The 23,120-nt window shown below is 46.9% G+C and overlaps 3 protein-coding genes across 3 annotated transcripts in view; all 3 read left to right on the top strand.

The window, feature by feature from the left end:
- The window catches only part of LOC148820762 (hemicentin-2-like), a 33,296-nt gene extending 31,841 nt beyond the window's left edge, over positions 1-1,455 (top strand). Inside the window, exon 22 of the mRNA XM_088933399.1 lies at positions 1,325-1,455. Coding sequence (XP_088789525.1) covers positions 1,325-1,407 — 83 coding nt within the window. The 3' untranslated portion in view covers positions 1,408-1,455. The remainder of the gene's footprint in view (positions 1-1,324) is intronic.
- Positions 1,456-8,793: 7,338 nt separating this feature from the next.
- Positions 8,794-14,249, top strand: LOC148820761 (vascular cell adhesion protein 1-like). Its single transcript, XM_088933398.1, has 6 exons — positions 8,794-9,037; positions 9,844-10,113; positions 10,965-11,297; positions 11,540-11,806; positions 12,924-13,256; positions 14,137-14,249. The coding sequence occupies exons 1-6, from the start codon at positions 8,983-8,985 to the stop codon at positions 14,247-14,249; spliced, it is 1,371 nt and encodes a 456-aa protein (XP_088789524.1). The 5' UTR covers positions 8,794-8,982.
- A 3,604-nt stretch (positions 14,250-17,853) lies between these two features.
- LOC148820760 (intercellular adhesion molecule 2-like) lies at positions 17,854-21,831 on the top strand. Its single transcript, XM_088931787.1, has 5 exons — positions 17,854-18,014; positions 18,589-18,858; positions 19,159-19,482; positions 19,952-20,233; positions 21,181-21,831. The coding sequence occupies exons 1-5, from the start codon at positions 17,945-17,947 to the stop codon at positions 21,264-21,266; spliced, it is 1,032 nt and encodes a 343-aa protein (XP_088787913.1). The 5' UTR covers positions 17,854-17,944; the 3' UTR covers positions 21,267-21,831.
- Positions 21,832-23,120: the final 1,289 nt, after the last annotated feature.

Below are 23,120 nucleotides of genomic sequence, written 5' to 3'. Positions count from 1 at the left end.
TACCACAGCGAATGTGCACCATAATTCTCCAGCTTCCAGGTGAACGGGACTCTGCTTTCACAATGCACATATTTCACATCAGTACTTCGGTTAAACGCTGATGAAAATAATAATAATAATTAATAATTATGATACAGTTCCTTACACTTATATAGTTCTTTTCTGGGCACTTCACACAGAGTGCTTTACAGGTAATGGGGACTCCCCTCCACCACCACCAGTGTGCAGCATCAACCTGGATGATATGACGGCAGCCATAGTGCACCAGTACTCTCACCACACACCAGCTATCAGTGGGGAGGAGAACAGAGTGATGAAGCCAGTTCAGAGATCGGGATTATTAGGAGGCCATGACTGGTAAAGGCCAATAGGAGATTTGGCCAGGACACCGGGGTTACACACCTACTCTTTTCGAGAAACGCCCTGGGATTTTTAATGACCACGGAGAGTCAGGACCTCAGTTTTATGTCTCATCTGTAGCACAGCGCCTTTTTTTACAGTATACTGTCCCCGTCACTATTCTGGGGCAGTAAGACCCACACAAACTGCAGGGTGAGCGCCCCCTGCTGGCCCCACAAGCATCTCTTCTAGCAACAACCTGAAGTTTTTCCCAGGAGGTCTCCCACCCAGGTACTGGCCAGGCGCACACCTGCTGGGCTTCAGTGGGCAGCCAGCTGTTGTGAGTTGCAGGGTGATAGAGCTGCAGTGAAGGTGGAGGTCTGGCGCGATTCGAGTACGGAGCTTTACTGGGGAAACTCGCCCGGCTGAGCCGTATAACAATCTCTCGTCTGCACGGGGTGGGGGTGTCAGAACTGCCCCCACTTCTCACTTTTCAATGAGGGACGAGCCAGGGAGAAGCTGCAGGGGGGTGAAGATGGAGCAGAGGGAGGGAGGCGATATCAAAACTTGCAAACAAAGATGCTGGTATTTCGACCTGGGAGGCAGGAGTGGGTGAGAGGGTTCGGCTGTCCTGCACCGTTGTTTCAAACCGTCTGCTGCAGAGTACCAGATCTGCTCTTCCTTCACAGGCCATGACCGTTTGCTCTAATGAAGGTATATTCAGTATATGAGACTTTAATTAGCGTGGCAGCAGGATTCTAGGTGCTGGAGACTTTGCTGAAATTCTGCCTGGTACAGCAGTTTCCATTAGGATGAGAGTCACAGGCAGGTCCCCAGAAATGAGCCTCTGAAGATGAAGGACAAAAAAACAAAAGTGCCTCTGCCTAAAAATAATTCAGTTATAAATCTACCTGGATGATCAGATTCACAAGGGACTATAAATGTTAGTGATACACAGTTCAATTTCTTTTCCTTCCTTCTGCAGATATCAGCAGGATAGTCATCCCCGTGGTTGCTGTGTGTCTCGTGGCAGTGGTTGGAATTGTCATATACAAGATGAAACACTGACAGACGCCCCAAAGTGCTGAAAACTGCACATCTCTCCAAGACTCATCGGGGACTTGAACAGAATTTCTGTATGGTTGCAGTTTAAATTGAAAGGAAACAGTTAATTTTTCAACCCCAGTGCGTCTGTGAAATTTGGAACCGATTCCTGTCGTGTTCCTGGAATCTCCCGCCAGAATGAAACAAGGAACTTGTTTTAAAATTGGGTTTTGGGCAGAACCCACATGCCTTCTGACACATTGATGGGACATTCTTTATCTAGATGGGTTTTCTTCTTCAGGTCTGCAGACAAAGTCTTTCGAGAGCGAACATACAGTGAAACCAACAGGTTCTCCTTTTAATGTAATGTCTGTAGATTCACCATCTTTCAAATGGACTATAATGTAGCTCTTCTCTCTTTATAGAAATGCAGAGGCTGAAAATGAAAGCCATTATGTCAGAAATGTGCTGAAATAAATGTTCCTTTTCATCTCTGTAACATACAGTAATACAATGGTTGTTGTTGTTCATCTCTGTATATTGTGTGCTGACTGACTGCCAAGGCTAGTCTCCTGATTCCAGGACTGTCTGTGTGCTGACTGACTGCCCAGCCTAGTCTCCTGATTCCAGGACTGTATGTGTGCTGACTGACTGCCCAGTCAGCCTCCTGATTCCAGGACTGTCTGAGCTGACTGACTGCCAGGCTAGTCTCCTGATTCCAGGACTGTCTGTGTGCTGACTGACTGCCCATGCTAGCCTCCTGATTCTAGGACTGTCTGAGCTGATTGACTGCCCAGGCTAGTCTCCTGATTCCAGGACTGTCTGTGTGCTGACTGACTGCTCAGACTAGTCTCCTGATTCCAGGACTGTCTGTGTGCTGACTGACTGCCCAGACTAGCCTCCTGATTCCAGGACTATCTGTGTGCTGACTGACTGCCCAGGCTAGTCTCCTGATTCCAGGACTGTCTGTGTGCTGACTGACTGCCCAGACTAGCCTCCTGATTCTAGGACTGTCTGTGTATTGACTGACTGCCCAGGTTAGTCTCCTGATTCCAGGACTGTCTGAGCTGACTGACTGTCCAGGCTAGTCTCCTGATTCCAGGACTGTCTGAGCTGACTGACTGCCCAGGCTAGTCTCCTGATTCCAGGACTGTCTGTGTGCTGACTGACTGCTCAGACTAGTCTCCTGATTCCAGGACTGTCTGTGTGCTGACTGACTGCCCAGACTAGCCTCCTGATTCCAGGACTATCTGTGTGCTGACTGACTGCCCAGACTAGCCTCCTGATTCTAGGACTGTCTGTGTGCTGACTGACTGCCCAGACTAGCCTCCTGATTCTAGGACTGTCTGTGTATTGACTGACTGTCCAGGCTAGTCTCCTGATTCCAGGACTGTCTGAGCTGACTGACTGCCCAGACTAGCCTCCTGATTCCAGGACTATCTGTGTGCTGACTGACTGCCCAGGCTAGTCTCCTGATTCCAGGACTGTCTGAGCTGACTGACTGCCCAGGCTAGTCTCCTGATTCCAGGACTGTCTGAGCTGACTGACTGCCCAGACTAGTGTCCTGATTCCAGGACTGTCTGAGCTGACTGACTGCCCAGGCTAGTCTCCTGATTCCAGGACTGTCTGAGCTGACTGACTGCCCAGGCTAGTATCCTGATTACAGGACTGTCTGTGTGCTGACTGACTGCCCAGACTAGCCTCCTGATTCCAGGACTATTTGTGTGCTGACTGACTGCCCAGGCTAGTCTCCTGATTCCAGGACTATCTGTGTGCTGACTGACTGCCCAGGCTAGTCTCCTGATTCCAGGACTGTCTGAGCTGACTGACTGCCAAGGCTAGTCTCCTGATTCCAGGACTGTCTGAGCTGACTGACTGCCCAGACTAGTGTCCTGATTCCAGGACTGTCTGAGCTGACTGACTGCCCAGGCTAGTATCCTGATTCCAGGACTGTCTGAGCTGACTGACTGCCCAGGCTAGTCTCCTGATTCCAGGACTGTCTGAGCTGACTGACTGCCCAGACTAGTGTCCTGATTCCAGGACTGTCTGAGCTGACTGACTGCCCAGGCTAGTCTCCTGATTCCAGGACTGTCTGTGTGCTGACTGACTGCTCAGACTAGCCTCCTGATTCCAGGACTATCTGTGTGCTGACTGACTGCCCAGGCTAGTCTCCTGATTCCAGGACTGTCTGAGCTGACTGACTGCCCAGGCTAGTCTCCTGATTCCAGGACTGTCTGAGCTGACTGACTGCCCAGACTAGCCTCCTGATTCCAGGACTATCTGTGTGCTGACTGACTGCCCAGGCTAGTATCCTGATTCCAGGACTGTCTGTGTGCTGACTGACTGCCCAGGCTAGTATCCTGATTACAGGACAGTCTGTGTGCTGACTGACTGCCCAGACTAGCCTCCTGATTCCAGGACTATTTGTGTGCTGACTGACTGCCCAGGCTAGTCTCCTGATTCCAGGACTATCTGTGTGCTGACTGACTGCCCAGGCTAGTCTCCTGATTCCAGGACTGTCTGAGCTGACTGACTGCCCAGACTAGCCTCCTGATTCCAGGACTGTCTGAGCTGACTGACTGCCCAGGCTAGTCTCCTGATTCCAGGACTGTCTGAGCTGACTGACTGCCCAGGCTAGTCTCCTGATTCCAGGACTGTCTGAGCTGACTGACTGCCCAGACTAGTGTCCTGATTCCAGGACTGTCTGAGCTGACTGACTGCCCAGGCTAGTCTCCTGATTCCAGGACTGTCTGTGTGCTGACTGACTGCTCAGACTAGTCTCCTGATTCCAGGACTGTCTGTGTGCTGACTGACTGCCCAGACTAGCCTCCTGATTCCAGGACTATCTGTGTGCTGACTGACTGCCCAGGCTAGTCTCCTGATTCCAGGACTGTCTGTGTGCTGACTGACTGCTCAGACTAGTCTCCTGATTCCAGGACTGTCTGTGTGCTGACTGACTGCCCAGACTAGCCTCCTGATTCCAGGACTATCTGTGTGCTGACTGACTGCCAAGGCTAGTCTCCTGATTCCAGGACTGTCTGTGTGCTGACTGACTGCCCAGCCTAGTCTCCTGATTCCAGGACTGTATGTGTGCTGACTGACTGCCCAGTCAGCCTCCTGATTCCAGGACTGTCTGAGCTGACTGACTGCCAGGCTAGTCTCCTGATTCCAGGACTGTCTGAGCTGACTGACTGCCCAGGCTAGTCTCCTGATTCCAGGACTGTCTGTGTGCTGACTGACTGCCCAGACTAGCCTCCTGATTCCAGGACTATCTGTGTGCTGACTGACTGCCCAGGCTAGTCTCCTGATTCCAGGACTGTCTGTGTGCTGACTGACTGCTCAGACTAGTCTCCTGATTCCAGGACTGTCTGTGTGCTGACTGACTGCCCAGACTAGCCTCCTGATTCCAGGACTATCTGTGTGCTGACTGACTGCCAAGGCTAGTCTCCTGATTCCAGGACTGTCTGTGTGCTGACTGACTGCCCAGCCTAGTCTCCTGATTCCAGGACTGTATGTGTGCTGACTGACTGCCCAGTCAGCCTCCTGATTCCAGGACTGTCTGAGCTGACTGACTGCCAGGCTAGTCTCCTGATTCCAGGACTGTCTGAGCTGACTGACTGCCCAGGCTAGTCTCCTGATTCCAGGACTGTCTGTGTGCTGACTGACTGCTCAGACTAGTCTCCTGATTCCAGGACTGTCTGTGTGCTGACTGACTGCCCAGACTAGCCTCCTGATTCCAGGACTATCTGTGTGCTGACTGACTGCCCAGGCTAGTCTCCTGATTCCAGGACTGTCTGTGTGCTGACTGACTGCTCAGACTAGTCTCCTGATTCCAGGACTGTCTGTGTGCTGACTGACTGCCCAGACTAGCCTCCTGATTCCAGGACTATCTGTGTGCTGACTGACTGCCAAGGCTAGTCTCCTGATTCCAGGACTGTCTGTGTGCTGACTGACTGCCCAGCCTAGTCTCCTGATTCCAGGACTGTATGTGTGCTGACTGACTGCCCAGTCAGCCTCCTGATTCCAGGACTGTCTGAGCTGACTGACTGCCAGGCTAGTCTCCTGATTCCAGGACTGTCTGAGCTGACTGACTGCCCAGGCTAGTCTCCTGATTCCAGGACTGTCTGTGTGCTGACTGACTGCCCAGACTAGCCTCCTGATTCCAGGACTATCTGTGTGCTGACTGACTGCCCAGGCTAGTCTCCTGATTCCAGGACTGTCTGTGTGCTGACTGACTGCTCAGACTAGTCTCCTGATTCCAGGACTGTCTGTGTGCTGACTGACTGCCCAGACTAGCCTCCTGATTCCAGGACTATCTGTGTGCTGACTGACTGCCAAGGCTAGTCTCCTGATTCCAGGACTGTCTGTGTGCTGACTGACTGCCCAGCCTAGTCTCCTGATTCCAGGACTGTATGTGTGCTGACTGACTGCCCAGTCAGCCTCCTGATTCCAGGACTGTCTGAGCTGACTGACTGCCAGGCTAGTCTCCTGATTCCAGGACTGTCTGAGCTGACTGACTGCCCAGGCTAGTCTCCTGATTCCAGGACTGTCTGTGTGCTGACTGACTGCTCAGACTAGTCTCCTGATTCCAGGACTGTCTGTGTGCTGACTGACTGCCCAGACTAGCCTCCTGATTCCAGGACTATCTGTGTGCTGACTGACTGCCCAGGCTAGTCTCCTGATTCCAGGACTGTCTGAGCTGACTGACTGCCCAGGCTAGTCTCCTGATTCCAGGACTGTCTGAGCTGACTGACTGCCCAGGCTAGTCTCCTGATTCCAGGACTGTCTGAGCTGACTGACTGCCCAGGCTAGTATCCTGATTCCAGGACTGTCTGTGTGCTGACTGACTGCCCAGACTAGTCTCCTGATTCCAGGACTGTCTGAGCTGACTGACTGCCCAGGCTAGTCTCCTGATTCCAGGACTGTCTGAGCTGACTGACTGCCCAGACTAGTCTCCTGATTCCAGGACTGTCTGAGCTGACTGACTGCCCAGACTAGTCTCCTGATTCCAGGACTGTCTGTGTGCTGACTGACTGCCCAGACTAGTCTCCTGATTCTAGGACTGTCAGTGTATTGACTGACTGCCCAGGCTAGTCTCCTGATTCCAGGACTGTCTGAGCTGACTGACTGCCAGGCTAGTCTCCTGATTCCAGGACTGTCTGAGCTGACTGACTGCCCAGGCTAGTCTCCTGATTCCAGGACTGTCTGTGTGCTGACTGACTGCCCAGACTAGCCTCCTGATTCCAGGACTATCTGTGTGCTGACTGACTGCCCAGGCTAGTCTCCTGATTCCAGGACTGTCTGTGTGCTGACTGACTGCCCAGACTAGCCTCCTGATTCTAGGACTGTCTGTGTATTGACTGACTGCCCAGGTTAGTCTCCTGATTCCAGGACTGTCTGAGCTGACTGACTGTCCAGGCTAGTCTCCTGATTCCAGGACTGTCTGAGCTGACTGACTGCCCAGGCTAGTCTCCTGATTCCAGGACTGTCTGTGTGCTGACTGACTGCTCAGACTAGTCTCCTGATTCCAGGACTGTCTGAGCTGACTGACTGCCCAGGCTAGTCTCCTGATTCCAGGACTGTCTGAGCTGACTGACTGCCCAGGCTAGTCTCCTGATTCCAGGACTGTCTGAGCTGACTGACTGCCCAGGCTAGTCTCCTTATTCCAGGACTGTCTGAGCTGACTAACTGCCCAGGCTAGTCTCCTGATTCCAGGACTGTCTGAGCTGACTGACTGCCCAGGCTAGTCTCCTGATTCCAGGACTGTCTGTGTGCTGACTGACTGCCCAGACTAGCCTCCTGATTCCAGGACTGTCTGAGCTGACTGACTGCCCAGGCTAGTCTCCTGATTCCAGGACTGTCTGAGCTGACTGACTGCCCAGGCTAGTCTCCTGATTCCAGGACTGTCTGAGCTGACTGACTGCCCAGACTAGTCTCCTGATTCCAGGACTGTCTGAGCTGACTGACTGCCCAGACTAGTCTCCTGATTCCAGGACTGTCTGTGTGCTGACTGACTGCCCAGACTAGTCTCCTGATTCTAGGACTGTCAGTGTATTGACTGACTGCCCAGGCTAGTCTCCTGATTCCAGGACTGTCTGAGCTGACTGACTGCCAGGCTAGTCTCCTGATTCCAGGACTGTCTGTGTGCTGACTGACTGCTCAGACTAGTCTCCTGATTCCAGGACTGTCTGAGCTGACTGGCTTTCTTCTGATTCCAGGACTGTCTGTGTGATTGTGGGTGTGGGAGTGTAGGTGTGTGAGTTTGAGTGTGTGTGTCTTGATGTGGGTGTGAGTATGTGTGTCTTGATGTGGGTGTGAGTATGTGTGTCTTGATGTGGGTGTGAGAATGGGTGTGTTGATTGGGGTGTGAGTTTGGGTGTGAAAATGTGTGTGTTGATGTGGGTGTGGTTGTGAGCATGTGTGTGTTGATGTGGGAGTGAAAATGTGTGTGTTGGTGTAGGTGTGTGTGTTGATGTGGGTGTGGGTGAGGATGTGTGTGTTGACGTTGATGTGGGTGTGAGAATGTGTGTTGGTGTAGGTGAGTGTATTGATGTGGGAGTGGGTGGGTGTGTTGATATGGGTGTGTGGCTGTGGGTGTGAGTGTTCGTGTCTTGATGTGGGTGTGAGAATGTGTGTGTTGATGTGGGTGTGGGTGTGTGTGTTGATGTGGTTGTGAGGGTGTGGGTGAGGGGGTGTGGGTGTGGTTGTGGGGGTGGCTGATATCCTCTCCTCTGAACGGAACTGATCATCTCCAGGGAACTGTTACTCCAGACTCAATGGCGGAGCTCCTGGGAGAAACCAGAGAATGACCCCAGACCTGAAGGTGTGTCAAAGCCTTTCTTGTATGCAGGGATGTTTGAAACGCACACAAATCCTACAGGACAGGCCTGTCCACAAGTGTTGAAGTGGTTTGTAATGAGATCAGATACAATATCCTACCTGTCAGTATCCCTTTTTAGGATGCAAAGGTTTTCAATAATATGTATTGCGATTAAAAATGTCCAAGGCACTTTAATAAATTAATCAATTAATGAATATCCTTGTTTCAAATATGGGGTGCCAGTGTTAAACTATATATCAGAACTTTCATACAATATTTGCGTTTTAGTGCATATTGCACACAAACATATGTATTGAACCACATCCAACCCCCCGGTCAGAACCATTTCTCCTTTGTTAAACCCAAGAAAGAAAGCAATTTTAAATTAGGAATGCCTTATTGCAGTTTATCAGCTGTAGAAGCGGTTACTTTGTGGTTCGTCACCCGTAAATCCTTCGAAGGACAGTGCGCAAGTGTGCATCTGTATACTGTATGAAAACCAGGCACATGGAGCTGTGTGATAAGTCTTTTTTTCAGTCACGCCTTTCAGGACTGGGCTCAGAAATGTAGATACCGCTTTTTTTCTTATCAGTGAGAACAAGCACCTACAGTATCTTGGCTGACGGGTTTCTTCTGCCCTCGACTCCAGTCCGAGAGAAGGCTTGGAGTTGAAGCCGGCAACTGGAATACACGAAATAAAATAAAAGAATTGTTCGTCGTGGACAAAAGCATCGACACAAGACGTGATTTTTTAAAATCGTTTTCACGATAGGTGAAAGATGCGTCGGGGTCGATGGGTTCTGTGCGCTGTGTTTCTTTCTCTCCCTGTTTGCGGTGAGTTCCCTGTGTCGTGTCGCTCTCTGGAAACACCCGCAGTCCCTGTGTCGAGACGCAGTGCCACCTCTCACACGGACAGAAGGCGAGTCGACCCCGAAACAGCAAGAAAACGCGTCTCCGGCTTGCTGTCGTATTTTTTTAACAAGATGTTTTCTCTTTTCCCTACTCTGTCTTACTCTCCTTCATTTAGTTCGGCTTTTACTTTTATTGTTGCTCATATTGTTAAATTACAGGTGCCACTCCAAGTGCTAGTGTGTTTACTCTGGCGCATCTTTGTGTGAGGCTGTCCGCACCTTCGGCTCAATGTGTCTGTTCAATTCCCGCTGGTGCTTCATTCCCAGTGAATATTTTTGGTTTATAATCCCCTTTTTAGGATTGGAAGACTGTGACTTGTCTTTCAGTTTTCGAGGAAGCTCATTAGAATGTGTTATGCTACTTTTTTCCCAGGTTGATGAAAGCGTCCTTAGCCTAACACGTAGAAAGGCTGTAAATGCCGGTTTTCTGTTTTTTTTTTGTTCCCATTTCGTGAAAATCTGCGACAGCAAATGTGGCTTTCAGGCGAAGCGTTCGAAGATCTGTTTTAAGGATAAACTTTTTCACATGCGTTCGGATGTATTGGCCTCTGCTTGTTTACTTTTTGTGTTCATGGGTAAATACAATGAATACAGTGCGAAGTGTCCAGGTGTTACCGGCGGTGACGACCGCCCCCCCCATCACCATCAGCCCCTCCCGCGTTGCTGTCCGATTTGTGCATCTGTCTTCCGTGGCCATCCGGAAGAACAGAAACGTCTTTTTTCCTCCAGGAGCTGTCCCAGAGTGTCCGCTTGAAATCAGCCCTCAGAGAGCTGTGGTGAGGTATGGGGACCCAGTGACAGTGAACTGCACTGCAACACAGACAGCCAGAGGAATGGGCTGGGAGGCTACAGTTGGGTCTACAGGCATGAAAACAGGTGTCCAGTCTGTCATCTGGAGTGTCAGCAGTCTGACTCATTGGACTGTAGAGCCTAAGTGCTTCGGAAACTTCAATACTGAGCCCAGGCTGTGCAGGAAGAATCTCAACATCAGTCTGTACAGTGAGTGATTGTTATTTGCTTTGCTCATAGAGTATTTTTTCACAAACACAGAATCTTAAACCATCACCTTACTTAAAATACAGCACTGATGTCGCATTATGTACTGTATGTTTGCTCTTCAGACTGCCATTCTGTCCACAGCACTATCCACTGAAATGCTTTTAAATGTATTTTCAAAGCTGAAGTTTAAGTTAGATGTGTAAAAAGATTTCCTGACTGAAGCAGTTAAAATGGTCACTGAGCGATCGCTGGGGACCTGATTAAAGAAGCTCACGTCTTGCTCTGAAACAAAAGCTAATGTTAAACAAAGTTGGGACTCTGAACAAAACAGGTTTTTCTTTGTAAATTCCAGAGCAGGTTTTCACACTCAGTTATCTTTACTGCTCTGATAGCACCTTTTAGACTGGATTTATTGCTGTAATTCATTACTGAAATCAGGGACCTTTGCTCCAAAAATGGTTTGGATGCCCCCTGTGGTGGCCGGTGGTATTGCAGGTTTCTTTGGTAGCTTGTCACAGTGTGAAAGAAAACAAGAAACCTGTGGTGATGTTACCTGCCCCCGTGCGTGTTTTAGTTCATCCAGGACATTTTATTTTGTTAGAACGTTTTTCTTGTTTTGCAGTAAGGAATTTTAGTGAATGAACAGTTAAGACACGTTCCCTGTTTCTTGGTGCAGATGTCCTCTAGTAACCCCAGTCTCATCTTGCCATCAATAAATCCGGGGTCGCAGTGATCAAAGCGGCGATTATAAGGATCTCTTCATAGTTTAAATGGCCTTTAAACTAGAATGCAAATCCTCAGGAGTGAATGCATGTGCTTTAAATTCAGCTCCACTCTTTTTATCTTCACAGAGTACCCAGACACTGTCTCTCTCAGCTCTGACGGCCCAGTGGATCAGATGGTGGAGGGGAGACAGTACCAGCTGCAGTGTGAGGTCCAGAACATCGCTCCTGTTCAGTACCTCACTGTGAACTGGTACAGAGGACAGACACTCATTCACAGTCAGGACTTTTTTACCAACACTACTAGAACACCTGTGAATGTGTCTGCGACCCTCCTGTTCACCCCTGACAGAGCTGACCATGGACAGCAGCTCACCTGTGAGGCAGAGCTCAACCTGGGCCCAGAAGGACCACAGCCCCCTCCTGCAAAGCAGTCTGATCCTCTCCGCATCACCGTGCTGTGTGGGTGCTGGTTTACTATTGTTTCTTTCTCCTTCTCAGCATGTAATGAATTAATATGTCTACTCTTGTTCCCGTTTCTAGTCTTAGTCTTATGTATTGGCTTCCAGACATTTTTCTAAAACGTGATAAAACTGACCCAGCAAAGATCAGCAAAGGTATTAACTCTCTCTTCGCCAATGTGTACTGCGAGTGTTTTGGAAACAAATAACATGAATACAGCGTACAGCGTCCCTGTATTTCAGCCTCTGAGGACTGCCCGATTCAAATCAGACCTTCCCGACTGGTCGTGCGGTACGGAGACCCGGTACGAGCAGAGTGCACTGCGACACAGCCGTTCAGAGGAATGGGCTGGGAGGCCACGGCTGGGCCTACAGGCATGAAAATAGCCAGCCAGGTTGTAACCTGGAATCTGAGCAGCCTGACGGATTGGACCAGCGAGCCAAAATGCTTTGGAAACTTCCATCAAATGCCGAAGCAGTGTGAGAAGAAGCTCACCATCGTTCTGTACAGTAAGTGGCTTTTTTGTCTGTGTGTGTGTGCGCTGTGATCTGCCACCCAGGGGGTGGATGTTTCGAGTGGGTCTTGGTGAAGACAGGGCTGAAGGGAGCGGTCAGCCACTTTCTGCCAGACAGCAAAGCCTTGGGGGCAACGCAACTCGATTGCCAGCCTCCCCAGGGCAGAATGTAACCCACAACACCTGGGTGATGCAAAGCGATCTCTGAAGCCCGGAGGGGTTTGAGCAGGAGCACATGAGTGCTCTGAGCTTGGATTCACAGCACCACAAGCCCAGGGATGCTACAGATCCCCAACAACCTCTTTATCCAGCGTCCCTTGCTTTGTTGAGGCAACGTAGTTTTGCTCGTTTTTGCCTGATGCTGCCCCAGCAGTGCTGGCTAATTTAGCCAATGTCGAATTTCAGCCATAAGTCTGCATGAGGTTATAGAGAGCGTTTCCTCTAGGTCTCCCCTGTAAAGTCGTTCCATTTATATCCCCAGCTTCTCTTTTTCTTTAACTCGCCTGGTACAAATCCTTTCTTCTCACAGACGTTAACGGAATCATAAACAGATCTGTAAAAGAAACAGATCTAAAGCAGAGACTGACCTTTATCTGTGTGTTTCCTAAAAAAAAAAGGCCTTTTGTGAGGGGGCAGTGAAAGTCATACGAGGTTTGATGATGAATCACCATTGGTACAGCTGCAGGTCGCTAACTACAGCCAGTGTCCAGCCAAATTAACTTGCTGGCCTGGGCAGTGCATTGATTTAACCTGCAGGGTACGTGACAGTTATACTCCCATCCACAGTGGGATCTGCTGTAGGCTGCCTTCTGGGGGAATTTCATTACATTATAATTATAAAGAACACCCTCCAAACTAGAGACACTTAGGAGATTCTTCTTTGCTTCATTTTCAAGCGAGCAAGGTGTTGAATGTTATTGCTGTGTGGCGCAGTGGTTAAGGATTCTTGATGTGTATCTGACAGGTGGTGGGTTCACATACTAGGCAAGACACCCCTGTTGTATAGAAATTGCTCCAGTAAAATATTCAACTGTATCAAAGGGTACGAATGTAAGTCACTTTTGATAAAGGGTCAGTCAAGAAAAATTAGTCATGATTTTTTGTTTTTGCAGAGCTTCCAGACAGTGTCTCTCTCAGCTCTGTCAATCATACTGTCCAGATGGAGGAGGGGAGACAGTACCAGCTGCAGTGTGAGGTCCAGAACATCGCTCCTGTTCAGTACCTCACTGTGAACTGGTACAGAGGACAGATGCTGAATCACAGTCAGACCTTTTCTCACAACACTATTAGAACACCTGTGAATGTGTCTGTGAGACACCTGTTCACCCCTGACAGAGCTGACAATGGACAGCAGTTCACCTGTGAGGCAGAGCTCAACCTGGGCCCAGAAGGACCACAGCCCCCCCCTGCAAAGAGAGGAAAACCCTTAATGATCACTGTGTTGTGTGAGTTGTTAGCATTGTCATTTTTTAGAACAACTTTTCTTTTTTATCCAAGTCAGTAAAATGTTAAACCCCTCGCTGTTCTCTGAAGGTGATTGATAATAGTGCAATACTTAAACATACATTTTACAGTCTGAAGCAGACAACAAAAAGATTCTCCAACCTGTTTTGCTTGTTCCAGTATGTGTGATGTCTTCTTGGAAGAATGTTAACAGCATATAAACGTGTAATTCTATTTCTGTCCTAATACCATGAGGTGCTGTTTAGGCCATTATTCAAACTTAACCTCTCATACACACACAAAAAGCTCTCACATTTACTAGTTTTACCTCTCACATACACATAAAAACACTCCTTCACAATGTGAACGTGAGAGACAAAACTAGTGAATGTGAATGCATTTTATGTGTATGCGAGAGGTAAAACTAGTGAATGGGAGAGCTTTTGTGTGTATGCGAGAGGTAAAATGGAGAGTGTGAGAGGTAAAATGGAGAGTGTGAGAGGTAAAATGGAGAGTGTGAGAGCATTTTGTGTGTGTATGAGAGGTAAGGTTTGAATAATGCCCTAAACAGCAACTCATATATTACTGTTTTTCATTGTAATTATTACGGTTGTTGCTGTTTTATGGTGCAATAACAAAATGGAGTGAAAGAGAGTTTCTGAGTGATTGAAATGCTTCTGTGAAGACTGGAACTGTGCAAGCCTTATCCAGAAAGTGACATGCACAAGCCCGAACACTTTTCTTGGCCAGTCTCAGAAACAGCCTTAGGGACCGCAGGGGGAGGCGTGTTCTTTGTACCACATCTCTTTAGAGGTAAAGCAAAAGTGCCTGACTGATTGCCTGTGCCCTTCGACTGAACAAATACCTTTCCTTGTTTAACAGACGACTTGAAGGATTACTTCATAATGAGCATGGCTCTGAACTCGGTTGCAGTCCTGCTCATTGTCATCACCGTCGTCCTCTGCATCTGTTGTCGCAGCCGGAATGAGAGCTGACGACACGAACGGAGAAGACTGGATGCAATCCAACGAGATCCCGGGACAATGGCAGCTCTGGACCTTTGGAGAACAGAAAGGAAAGCAGGGAATGCCTTTGGAAGAGAGCTCCGGTGAGATGTGTTTTGGGACTTGCAGAGCAGTGATCAGATATCACGCGCTGCACAGATATACCGCAGACCCGGGACCTCTTCGGTGCTGGTATTCAGGCCATGAAAACGAAGACAAAGCTGTGATCAGTTCCTGTAGGCTTCATTTTTCATCTTCGCCTTGGTCTTGATTTCAGCATCAGTACTAGGGCCTCTTTGGCATTGAACCTGTTACAGAAGGCACCATCTTGCCCTTGTTCAGCACTGCCTACAGAGTGGTGCTTGTGTGCACTCTGCAACACATCTTCATTCCCAGTACCCACCTGTTATCCAGCAGGACCAGCAGCAGTGTCTGAGGTCATCTGCAGGTTTTGTTCATCCTTCCAACTGGATTTTTAAAGATACCCCTACCCCCATTGCTCCTCTATGATGAAATCTATGCTTTCACTGCAGCTGAATGACAATACAATTAGCACACAGGAGCCTGTTACATAAGGTGGACAATATATTTGCCTTCTACCATAATTGTGCTTCCCCCTCCAAATAAAAAAAAATGTTTTAAATTGTTTTGGAGGTCAAAATGTTCTTGGCAGAGAGAAAGGGTGTTTAAAATAGAAAAGTATTCTAACCAGCAGAAATAAAAAATACAGTATAGAAGCTACAGTATAAAATACAGTAGAGAAGCATTCTTATTCCATCATTTGCAATCATTTTAAAGGTTCTCACCGCAACTAACAGGTTTCTTCTTAACATATCAATATAAGCATTTGTGCCTTTAAGTGTGTGTGTCAATTCAATAAAGTTCCTCAAAAGGTATATATGGGGATTGACTTATTTACTCACCTTCTAACATGCTATGTTTTAATGACAGGGCTTGGCAGTGTGTGGGGTGTAGTTTCCAGCACAGCACAGGTGCTGACATCATCATGCAAGCTGCTAAGTTTCACTGGGCTGCTTCTAGGGCACAGGTCACAGGTCACATTGTCCAATTTCTCTGCCTTAGGTCAAAGGTCACTGATGAGAGGAGCCCATCTAGCTCATGGAGCTGCTAGCAGCTGATTGATCCAATAATCTTGTCCAGCTGGTTCTTGAAGGACCTTGGGGAATCTGCTTCGGCAAACTGACTGAACGGTTGTATTCCAGCCTGTCCTAAGTTCCCGTTTTTAGGCCAACACAGTCTTCCCCTTAATTTCTGCTTGGGTCCTCAGATTCTGTTGGTCCTGAGGAAGAGATCTGGGCTGACTTTGTCACGTCTTTTTAGGGTTTACATTTATTTTTATGCAGCTTTATTGTCCATCCAGATGGGTGGAAGTTTATCTTTGGCATCTCCAAAAGAAACTACAAAAGTAAATAACTCTCAACTTAAAAGTAAATACACATTAAAAGCAAACAATAGTTCTAGAAATGCAACAATAGATATACCGTATACACATCGTGCTCTGTCCATATTACACTAACACTAACTACCATTGCACTAGCCCAGTTTCGTCATACAGGAAACAGTCACTTAGCTGTGTTTAATATTCTGTACCAGTTACTCTACAAATATACTGTACCACGCAAATTCTTGCATACATTTTTCTTGGTCACAACTATTCTAAACCACAACCCTGAAGGCAGCAGTTGAAATGGGAATTAGCAGTTGAAACGGGTTATCAATGATAAAATGAGATTTCCTTTCAACTGCAGTATGATTCAGCTCTTTCAGCTGTTTCTGTCAACCACGTATTTTACTGGCAATATTAACAATTCTTGCCATTAAATAGTAGTATCAAGCACTCCTGTAGTCTTCTCTGCTCAAGGCTCAAGGCATTCTTGTTTCATCTGTGCGCCTGTCTAGTTTATGTAGCTCTCAGTTTGGTAATTACTACGCCAAGACAACATCAGAAATTTGGCAGTTTTGTTTTGTCCTTTCAGCCCAATGTGCCTAGACGGTCTCTATAATCACTCTCTGGAAGACCTTGCAAAGTCCTTACTTTAACCTCCAGATAAAAGAGAAAAATGGAAAATGAGACAGTTCTATTAGATTATTAGTGTCATATTTTGATCAGGACATTGCACGCTAGAGATAAGTGGTTTTGGGCTAGAAAAAAAGTGTTTTATTTTTCAGTTGGCCTGGCCAAGCGGGCAGCGATAACAAAACCACAACCCCTGCTGCAGCAGATACCGGACTTATTCATGCCTCCGAGACTAACTTATTGCAACGGTTCAAATTTCAATAATAAGACAGATTAAGCTTTGCTATGTCCCCCTTCAGACAATTCTAGAATTCTAAACATTCTAGAATTCTAGAAGGCGATAAAGAATTGCATGTAGTTGCTGCATTATGTTTAATATTCCGAGCCCTGTGAATCTCGCCCTTTTTTGCCTGAGGTTTGCAAGCTTTGAGTTGCAAAATTCCCTTTAATTCACACCCGTGTAAAGTAGTTTGCTACTTACAGCTTTGCGCTCTGGGATATCAATATGGCTTTGTGCGAATTAAACAGAAACCCTCATTTGTCTTGTGCGTTTCCAAACACTGGAAAAAAAATGTTCAGAAGCAGGTTGAAGTGAAGGAATGATCAGTTCAATTAAGGTTCCAACTAAGCGATCAGCAGGTAGTGGACCAAAACCAGCAGCCATCTGGGGTCAAGAGGTCAGATTAAATTTAGCCTGCCCAGATCTGTTGTGGCCATAGGCTTGCTGTCCACTATTTTCCCAAGCTGAAGAAATAGGACCTTCTCTGTCTCATTCCCATTGCCACATGGCCTCAGAACACATTACAGAGCACAGCTAAATTTCCCAAAGAAGTATGAAGCAACGTCAAGGTTAAATGAAGCTTAAATTTCTTCATGGCTGTTTTGTAACTATCTTGTGATGACTGAAATCAGTGAGTGCTTTATTAGGCACAGGACGATACAAGATTCTGACACAATAGCCTTTCGGATTTAATGTATGCTGGGTAAATATGCACAATCATGCACCCATACCTCATCAAGGTGACATGGTGGAACAGCAGTCAGCACAACTGCTGCTCTGTGGCTTCAGGATCCCGGCTTTTGGTAGCAGTTTGTCTATGTGGAGTCTGCGTGTTTCCTTCTGTTTCTTCCCAGCTCCCATGAGTTTGCTTCAAGAATGAAAGGGACTGGTTAAGTGTCTGAATCCAAATGACTGTAACTGGCCTGATTGACTCTTTTGATGTAGCCTGATGTTCAAGACGGTGCAGTATTCGCTGTGATTTCCAATTTTATGCAACTTAAAACTCTTAACATTTACAGTATATACTGTGTTCAATTATTTCAGTTTTAACACTCTGGACAATGTATTTTTTCATTCACTATGGAATTTTGCATCCCTCAGTAATTGTTATGAACGTAGGTCATTTTGGATGAAGTTGTCATCAGAAAAATTGCAGGCTTTGGACTTGCCAACACAAAAATGAAGGAAGTACTGTCACGTTAATCGCAAATGGCATTCTTAAGGATATTGCTTAATAGACAAAGGTCAGTGTAATATCCTTCCCTTTTCATCTGCAACTCCCACCACTGCTGGTGTTATAGACTGCTTTTCGACGTTCTTGCTGTTGATCCTTGTTGTTCTGAAGTGTGGAGAATTAACGTCAAGAAAATGGAGCTCCGATCGATCAGTCTTTCTTGTTCTTTTGCGCAGCTCCTCCTCCTTTTCCTCTCCGACTGCGGTAAGCACCCTTTTTTTAATTTTACCATGAAAGCGTCCTGTGACTCCCAGTCCCCTGGGGTCCGGAATTGTAGCTCATTCAGTCTCCCAAATGGAAACACTGACGGTCATGTTTCTGAGCACAACTTGCCAGTTATGTTGCTGCATTCTCAGGCTGTAGGTATCACTATAAAGCTGGGCATTTATACAGTAGATACACAATTGTTTGTGTGTTTTGTTACAAAGTATAACACAACATGAAAAGTGTTTACCTTCTTGGTTTAAGAGATATTCTGTAATCAGGACTGATAGAGAACTGAACATTTTTGCAGTTCTTTCAGATTCTGTTTATTTCTTTGTTTATTCTGTTTGCATGTTTGGTTTGTACACAGTGAAGTTACTAGGTGGCAGTTTTTCTGAAGTAGATTTTGACTACTTTGACCTACTTGAACTACTCCAGCCTACTTTGACTGATGACTGCAACACAGACAGCTACAGTATAGCAATGCTTAAGGAGGCAATATTTCATCATACTGTCATGAAAACTAGTGTCCAAAATGTCACTGTAAGAAGAAAACTGTAGTATTCTTTGGTAGGAGCTGTCCCTGACTGTCCACTTGAGATCAGCCCTCAGAGAGCTGTGGTGAGGTATGGGGACCCAGTGACAGTGAACTGCACCACAACACAGACAGCCAGAGGAATGGGCTGGGAGGCAACAGTTGGGTCTACAGGCATGAAAACAGGTGCCCAGTCTGTCATCTGGAACGTCAGCAGTCTGACTGATTGGACTGCAGAGCCTAAGTGCTATGCAAACTTCAATACTGAGCCCAGGCAGTGCAGGAAGAATCTCAACATCAGTCTGTACAGTAAGTATCTTTTTGGTAACTATTGAGAATGTTAACTCCATAAATACTACATGCAACTATTCTATTAACTGAGGAAAAGGACCGACTTTCATAAGCCTTACATGAAAACTCTGAAAAGATATTTACTTTAAGTTGTGGATCCAACTATCAAAGATAACATTTTAATTGAAAGGGATGAAACTGCCTTGTAAAGTAAACCATACCAATCAAGATATGATGTATCAAATCACTGCGTTTGCAATGAGTCATTCAATAACCATAAAAATAATTCATGCACTAAATATTGCATTTTGTTTGCAGAGTACCCAGACAGTGTCTCTGTCAATCAAACTGTCCCGATGGTGGAGGGGAGACAGTACCAGCTGCAGTGTGAGGTCCAGAACATCGCTCCTGTTCAGTACCTCACTGTGAACTGGTACAGAGGACAGATACTAATTCACAATCAGACCTTTTTTAACAACACTATAAGAACACCTGTGAATGTGTCTGCAACCCTCCTGTTCACCCCTGACAGAGCTCACAGTGGACAGCAGCTCACCTGTGAGGCAGAGCTCAACCTGGGCCCAGAAGGACCACAGCCCCCTCCTGCAAATCAGTCTGATCCTCTCCGCATCACCGTGCTGTGTGAGTTTATACCGCCTTACTCTGATTGTTTTGCGGTACAAACATAGTCTGTTCTTATTTTCCTGCCTGAGGAATCTTTCTTGACGTTATTTGTGTAAAAAGCTTTACAGACTGCAGGATCAGTGCAGAGACAGGAGTCTGTGTGGCTCCACTGAAGTCTTTCAAGTCCTGGTTTAAAGAGCGGTTTCGGTCTCCTGGAGCATTCATTTGTCAGTAGCGTCCCAGCGGAACTCCGCTCAAATGGAGAATGTTGACCTTAGGGCAGCTGCTGCTCGGTTCGTGGTGTCCCTGAAGCTGGAGGCTTTTGCTCTGCCTTCCAGTGAGTCTTCAAACAGGACAGCAAGGTCTGAAGAAAATGGTAGCCAACCCCAAAACACCTGGCAAGTTACGTGCACCAGCCCCAGCCACGCCACGCATCGTTCGCACTGAGCAGTGATTTCCTTGCCCTGTTTTTCCTTACCTTCCTCAGACAAGCCCGTTTTCACCAGCACAGGGCCCACGGCCGTCCAAGTTCCTCCAGGCACCCGGATCTTCCTGAACTCCTCTGCCGAGGGCAACCCTCCCCCCACCTTCGAATGGAAGTACCCCAGTGCTAGCAGCGTGCAGGTGACAACCAACCGGGGCAGTTCGGTGGCGGCTGTCACCGTGAACTCTGAGGCCGACGCCGGTGCTTACACGTGCATCGCTGCGAATACAGAGGGGCGAGCCAGCCGGACGTTCACCATCGTGCTGTCCAATAGATTAAATGGAGGTGAGGCCGGTGTCGCACACTTCTTTGGTGCGCTTGGAGCTGTATAGAAGCAAACGCGCCTTTTGTTGGCAGGAAAATAGAGGCACGCCTGCTCCTTGGGTCTGTGGTGTTGAAGGTCTTTGCCACTCAGCCACTAGAACATGGAGCTAGCGATGCCGCCCGATACTGGCAACACTGAGGATAAAAACCAAGTTAACCTCTGGCAGTACTGACTTATTGGAGGGTTACAGGTTCAAATCCTGGTTTGCGGGGCTGCTTTTGCAACAGAGTGTTACGCTGGAGCAATCAGGAAGTGATGTGCATTACCCCTGGGCAAGGTCCTGCAATTCCTGATTGCTCCAGCGTAACACTCAATTGTGCAAATGTCACTTCACTTAAAGAACTAGCCACACACACGAGCAATCGTCTGATATAGAGTGTATAACTTTAATGGAGTGTGATTCGGGGATATAGAAATATTATTTTCCCACTATTAATATGCAAACAATGTAATATGCAAAATATAAATCCCTGTTTAATTCAAAATTCTTCTTAGAATATATATATCAACTTAAAAACTGAATAATTAGGACTAACTAACGAGTGGTTGGCCAGGGACAAGATAAGTTACAAAGTTGTGAGGTAGAGGGTATATCTTTGTGCAGTCAGAGGGGAAGGTGTGCTGTTTGTTGGGACCAATTCAATCTCCAGAGAACTTTGAAAGAATAAGTATTATAGAACTGATGTAGTCTGCTCTTATTTGGGACAATAAGAAGTTTTTTTTTTTGCCTAACAGGTCAGTATTGAGAATGCATGGAGTAAAAAAAAACACAATATAATGACTTTCAAATGTCAGACAACGGCAACAAGGAACAATGAAAAAGCAGACATCACAACGCTCGAATCAGTGAGGATCATCTGTAGATAAGAATGTACTTATGATGAACTGTGTGCTTCTTTTCTGATAGGTATTGTCGTGGCGATTGTGGTTCCGCTTATACTCCTCCTGGTAGGCGGCTTGATGGTCTTATACTGTGTGTTGAAGAAGAAATAGTGTCCCGACTTGTGAAACATCCGTGACACTCCAAAGGATTCGGGAGCGCAAGGAGGTCTGACGTCACAGGAATGATCTCCAATTATTTTTCCTTCTTTCACAAACCACAAACCTGGGCCTCCTACCATTTCCTGCAACAACTTGGAAGAGTAAACAAAATCTGTTTGTAATGTGTTGCAATGGGGCACAAGCCATTTGGACAGGCAGCTGTCTTTTCTTCAGATTTTGTAGTTATACTGTGGTTACAGCATCTCTCAGATATTGTCCTCTCCTCTTATCCTGATACCAGCGCCATACAACTGCTCCAGTTTCTCCTTCTCTTTTTAAAAGTGAAGTATTTACTGTATTTACTGTATTTCTACAGCAGCAAAGAGCCGTCCCAGGTAAGATGGTGGAGGCCGGTTCTTTCAGAAATGTCATAAATGGAAATTTCAGAAGGAATACGCGGGCAAATGGATTCAGATTTTCACACACTGCCTGTGACTGCACATTTTTTTAAGTATGGCTGTTCGACATCCGTTATATTTGACTAACTTCTGAATAAATTTCACTTCCCGTCTTTCAATGCTGATGCCTGTTATTCGGTATTTCAGTGATGTGCGTATACTGTAGCACAGTATTCCAAGCCTGGGTTTTGAAGAGGGTTCAAAACACCCCTTTTTCATGCGAGTGCGGCTTAAGGTTTGGAGTTCACATGCCCGGGGAAAGCGCGCTTGTGTTTCAAGCGGCTCTCTGAGTTTAATAACCGGCGCCGGATCAGAAGATGGAGAACAGTCGGAATGACATCACGAAAGCGTCCAAGCCGCGACCCAGATCCCGCAATAAACCCTTCCTCCGCGTGCTCCCTTCTGTGACGCAGAGCAAGAGTGGACTAACAGCGTCAGCACGCGAGGGGGCTCCCTTATAAAAAGGATAATGGGACACCCACGCAGGACATCGCTCTTTGTTTGAGAGATGACGGTGAAAATGCTTTCTGTTGTTGCTGTTTTTTCGCCGCTGCTTCTTTTCCAGCGGCTATGTGTACGCCGGCAAAGTTTTTTTTTTACAAATAATTTTTCATTCTCCGCTCACAGTTTGACGAAACTGAATGTTTTCTTGTCTGCCCCGGCATAAAAGTAGGGACACACCGTGCCCATCCATGTTGAGCAGGCTTGAGACGGGCGAAGTAAACGTCAACTTGGTGGTAACTGCACTATTCAAAGCTTTGTACTATTAAATGCATTTCATCTCAGTACGAAAATGACAGTATGAGGCAAATAACGCATTCTTTAACGTTGATCAGGATTGATTCGAAGTTGTCAAAGTAAAATAAATAAGGTAAACTTTGCAATACCTCAGAGCTTTGCCCTATTAAATACTCAATCTTTCCCTGTACAAAATACACCGTAGGTAAAGTTTCGTCAGTCGAAATGGGACAATAGCTTTATGTCGGCACTTTGTACCTTAATCTTTCTCAATTCCACTTCATGAATCTAAAGTAGCCTCATTAAATTTTGTTTTTAGAAAAAATATAATGAGTTAACTAAAATTGAATTTGACTAACACTTGAATATTTCATTCTCCGCGACAATATGCTGCTTTGATAGGGTAGAAAAATAAACCGTCGACACGTCACCGTTAAGCGAGGAATTGGGGGTGATTCCCTTCAGCGAAGTCTGCTCTGGTGCGGACTGAAGGGCGGTGATGGTGCTGGTGAGCCCCCTTGCGAAACACAAATTAGAAATGGACCGTAAGCCTTTGCAGCCCTGAGCAGCAACGCACATACGAAGGGAACAGCACCCCAAGTGTGCGTATTGAGACACGGACCTATTTTCTGGACCAGTTATTTGCAGGTCCACACCAGCATCGAAACTG

This window comes from Atractosteus spatula, chromosome 14 (genome assembly GCF_055471065.1).
Source record: "Atractosteus spatula isolate fAtrSpa1 chromosome 14, fAtrSpa1.hap1, whole genome shotgun sequence".
In the NCBI taxonomy this organism is placed as follows: Eukaryota; Metazoa; Chordata; class Actinopteri; order Semionotiformes; family Lepisosteidae; genus Atractosteus; species Atractosteus spatula.
The sequence above is the reverse complement of the archived record's forward strand: the minus strand, read 5'-3'. Positions and strand labels throughout refer to the sequence as shown.